Raw genomic sequence first — 3,992 nt, 5'->3', positions numbered from 1 at the left:
AGCCAGCACTAAGAATTCTTTGAATGTATGTGTGTGGATCTATGTGAGGCACACCGATAGTATGAATGTGTGTGGTCTTTTGTAATGCCTAACTTGTGCTGGTATGGCTTGAATGTTGTATGATGACCGATGAACACAGCCAAATCTACCGAAATGTGCTTTATCTGTTGTGTTTAGCTGAGCCTTGTGATTGTTACGTGGTGAATGATTGCTTTGGATTTCGTTTGTCTCTATATCATCTAGAAGTGTCTGTGAATATTGTGTATATGTTTGTTCATGCAGATCTGCTTGGGCCGATGTATTAGTTGTATGTATCGCGTTGTAGTAATGCTCTGGACTGATATGTATGAGTGTTATTGGGTATTTCTCGATGCAGTTTGTATGATAGTCCCTGTGTGTTTTATTGGCCATAAGCTATGTATTGCTTATGCGTAGTGTGTGTGCATCCGATGATTGTTCATATTGCCTTGTTTTGTGTGAGTTGTAGTTTATGATGTATTTCTTAAATGTTTTCTGAGTTGTACCTTTGTTTCAGATATCATAAGGATGAATCCTTCCGCTACTCTTATCAACGGCACCGGCCCACGTGCCATGGCTTATGGGGCCCATGACTTCTCGTTTGGATACCCCGAGGGGGTCACCGTGGTGGACATCGTGCCGGACACGATACGACACCTGATCCACGATCACTGGAGCAACTATCCTCCAGTCAATCCCATGTGGCACTACCTCCTCGGCGTGATCTTTGTGTTTCTCTTCATATGTTCCTGCTCAGGTGAGTATTAAATCTAAGCAATTTCTGTTGTATGATTTTATTTCATCTAAATAGATTCATGTACTGTCATGGTTTCTTTCGCTATGAGAAGTGTTTGAATGTGCGTTACTCTTTCGCTCTCAGGAAACGGTTTGGTGATGTATTTAGTCATGAAAAACAAGAATCTGAGGACTCCCGCCAACATGCTCGTCTTCAACCTGGCCTTTAGTGACTTCTGCATGCAAATCACTCAGTACCCACCTTACGTTTACAACTGTTTCAATGGCGGAGTATGGATGTTCTCTGCATTCTTCTGTGAGGTGTACGCATGTCTAGGTGAGTTCTTCATCGCCCATCTAGAAAAAAATCCAACGAAATATGTGGGAGACAAAGAACAGTATTATCTTGTCCCAGTGTTTGCCATTTTTGCACACACCTAAACATATGTAAAAACAAAGAAATGCGCATGCGCATGGGTACTAACATACATATAAAATATAGACATACATCTGTTCATCAGACATCATTTGTTCCGAAATCCGATGGAGCGACACATGAGAGGGCAAGCAATCGGTTGCACCTTCACATAGTTTGACAACAATCTAGATATTTCCTCCTACTGGTATTTTTTTTTTTGTCAGAATTGAAAGACTCAAAACTTTTCTCTCATAACTTACACGATTCAATTATTTCTTCAGGAGCCATCTTCGGTCTGTGTTCTCTGTGGACGCTGGCCTTTGTTTCCTTCGACCGTTACAACGTCATTGTCAATGGAGTGTCTTCTGCTCCCCTCACCAAGGGAAGGGCCTTCCTCTACATCCTCTTTTGCTGGGCTTACTCCATCGGTTGGTCCATTCCCCCCTTCCTCGGCTGGGGAGCTTACATTCCCGAGGGTGAGTGTGACGAATTATTCATGTCCGCAAGAAATAACAGTGAAACTTTTCCACCACATCTAATTTTTTTGTCCCATGTTGTAACGAGGTTTCTAAAATATATTCAGAACCTGACATTAAATATCACAATGTATTTCAATACCTGACAAAATAGATGGTTTTACTACAGAAATCACAATCTACTCAAACATAAAAAACAGACGTATACTAAGGGGAGCATTTTCACTTGACCACATTTCAAAACCCATCATAACTGTTATCCCTAAGGGAAAAAAAGCTTTCACTGATATAATTGAGACCTTTGGCAACGTTAATGCAGGTTTCAAGTCTTATATAATATCAAGTGAACATATTTGGAAAACACCTTTTTCAGACCATTTTCTAAAATTCAAAACAGCCATGAGGAGGGGTTTAGTATAAATGACACGGTCCGTCTAAATAAGTAGTCCATGTAGTTTTCACTTATCAGTACTCAGATAAGATAGTCCACAAAGAGTTAAAAATAAATCAAGTGAGGAAGACGTTTATCATTGCATTCATTGAAAGCTCGAACGTAATAAGAGTTTCTCTTCGTACAGGTATCCTGGACTCGTGCTCTTATGACTACCTGTCTCGTGACGTCAACCGTCTCTCGTACGGTCTCTGCATCTTCGTCTTCGACTACATCGTGCCTCTCCTCATCATCGTCTTGGCTTATGTCTTCATCGTGAAGGCCATCTTTGCCCACGAGAAGGCCATGAGGGAACAAGCCAAGAAGATGAATGTGACCAACCTCCGATCCAACGCAGTGAGTTTCGATTGTTCTCTGTTAAATATAGATGAATTCTACATTAACGGGGTAAATACTTAATAACACTTTAACCTCGCCCAGACGGGAGCATTATAACGATCAAGGGTTAATGGCTTCAAAGAATGTTATCAGTTCTTCTTCAAGAGGCTGCTTCAGCGTCAATTTTCCAGTCCTTTGCATTCTCTTATAGAAGTAGGCTATTTCGAATGGCGATTACAAGAGGTTCAAATTGTTGCAGTATACACTCCCTGTTTCCGTTAAAATCTATCCATTATACCATACGATGGTCTAGCATTTGTTGATATAGCAGCATGTTATTGTAAGATGATGACCTGATCTATCAACTTTGTTACGTGACAGGACTCTAATGCTCAGTCGGCTGAGGTCCGCATCGCAAAGGTTGCAATGACTAATGTTGCCCTCTGGATTATTTGCTGGACACCTTATGCTATAGTCACTCTTCAGGTAACGCCGTTTATATGATATCGTCTCTTGTTGTTTATTGAAAGCTTTGCACATCCATAGTAATATGTACATAAGTGTAATCTCCTATAAAACTATTTGCAATAGGGTCTGGCCTTCGACCAGTCAAGCATCACGCCTCTGGTGTCCATGCTTCCCGCTCTGCTGGCCAAGAGTGCTGCTGTCTACAACCCAATGATCTACGCCATCAACCACCCCAAGTTCAGACTGGTAAGCTTTCTCTGTGTCTTTCCTCCTTTCCCCCTTCTCTCTCTCTCTCTCCCTCTCTCTCTCTCTCTTTCTCTTTCTATGCCTTATCGTTTTATTTCGTTTCACGCATTTCTTTGAAGATTGACGACGAACAGTTACAGTAACATCGATAGACGAAGATAAGTTGTGATAGCCTTCCTAACCATTTCTTCGTCACCCTTGCAGGCTCTTCAGAAGACTGTTCCATGGTTCTGTATCCACGAGCCCGAGGATAAGAATTCTGATTCGAAGTCGAATGCCACCGCGGTGGAGGGAAAGGACAGCTCCTAGACAGGATATCACCTGATGAATACGTTATAAGATCTTGCAAAGACTTATCAAAATAACATACGGAAAAACTTTCTATGAAACCCTTTCCTTGGAAAAATGAAAAAAAAAAGTAAATCATGCAAAAAAAAAAAAAAAAAAAAAAAGTGGATCCAAGTACACATAAGTTTTAATTACTCTCTCATAATAATTGTGTTTTTTTATGATGCGTTTGTCACATCCAAAAATGGCTTACCTAATAATTTGGCTTATAAAGCACCAGCACATAGGTACATAATATGAATATATGCCTGCCTTATGCGGACTTCAGTAGTCACAAGTAGTTATGTACACACACACACACACACACACACACACACACACACACACACACACACACACACACACACACACACACACACACACACACACACACACACACACACACACACACACACACACACACACACACACACACACACACACACACACACACACACACACACACACATGTATGTATATATATATTGCAGTATTTCACAATTGGCACGTGAATATAATTTGCAGAAAAACCCAC

General features: G+C 40.9%; 1 protein-coding gene across 1 annotated transcript; it reads left to right on the top strand.

The window, feature by feature from the left end:
• The first annotated feature begins 546 nt into the window (after positions 1-546).
• LOC143018800 (compound eye opsin BCRH1-like) lies at positions 547-3,439 on the top strand. Its single transcript, XM_076174379.1, has 7 exons — positions 547-775; positions 899-1,090; positions 1,453-1,647; positions 2,226-2,434; positions 2,798-2,902; positions 3,008-3,130; positions 3,335-3,439. Exons 1-7 carry the CDS (start codon positions 547-549, stop codon positions 3,437-3,439), a joined length of 1,158 nt encoding a protein of 385 aa, XP_076030494.1.
• Positions 3,440-3,992: the final 553 nt, after the last annotated feature.

Source organism: Oratosquilla oratoria, chromosome 35, assembly GCF_046742065.1.
Source record: "Oratosquilla oratoria isolate Oo_2021 chromosome 35, ASM4674206v1, whole genome shotgun sequence".
Lineage (NCBI taxonomy): Eukaryota > Metazoa > Arthropoda > Malacostraca > Stomatopoda > Squillidae > Oratosquilla > Oratosquilla oratoria.
This window is presented reverse-complemented; position numbering and strand designations above follow the sequence as displayed.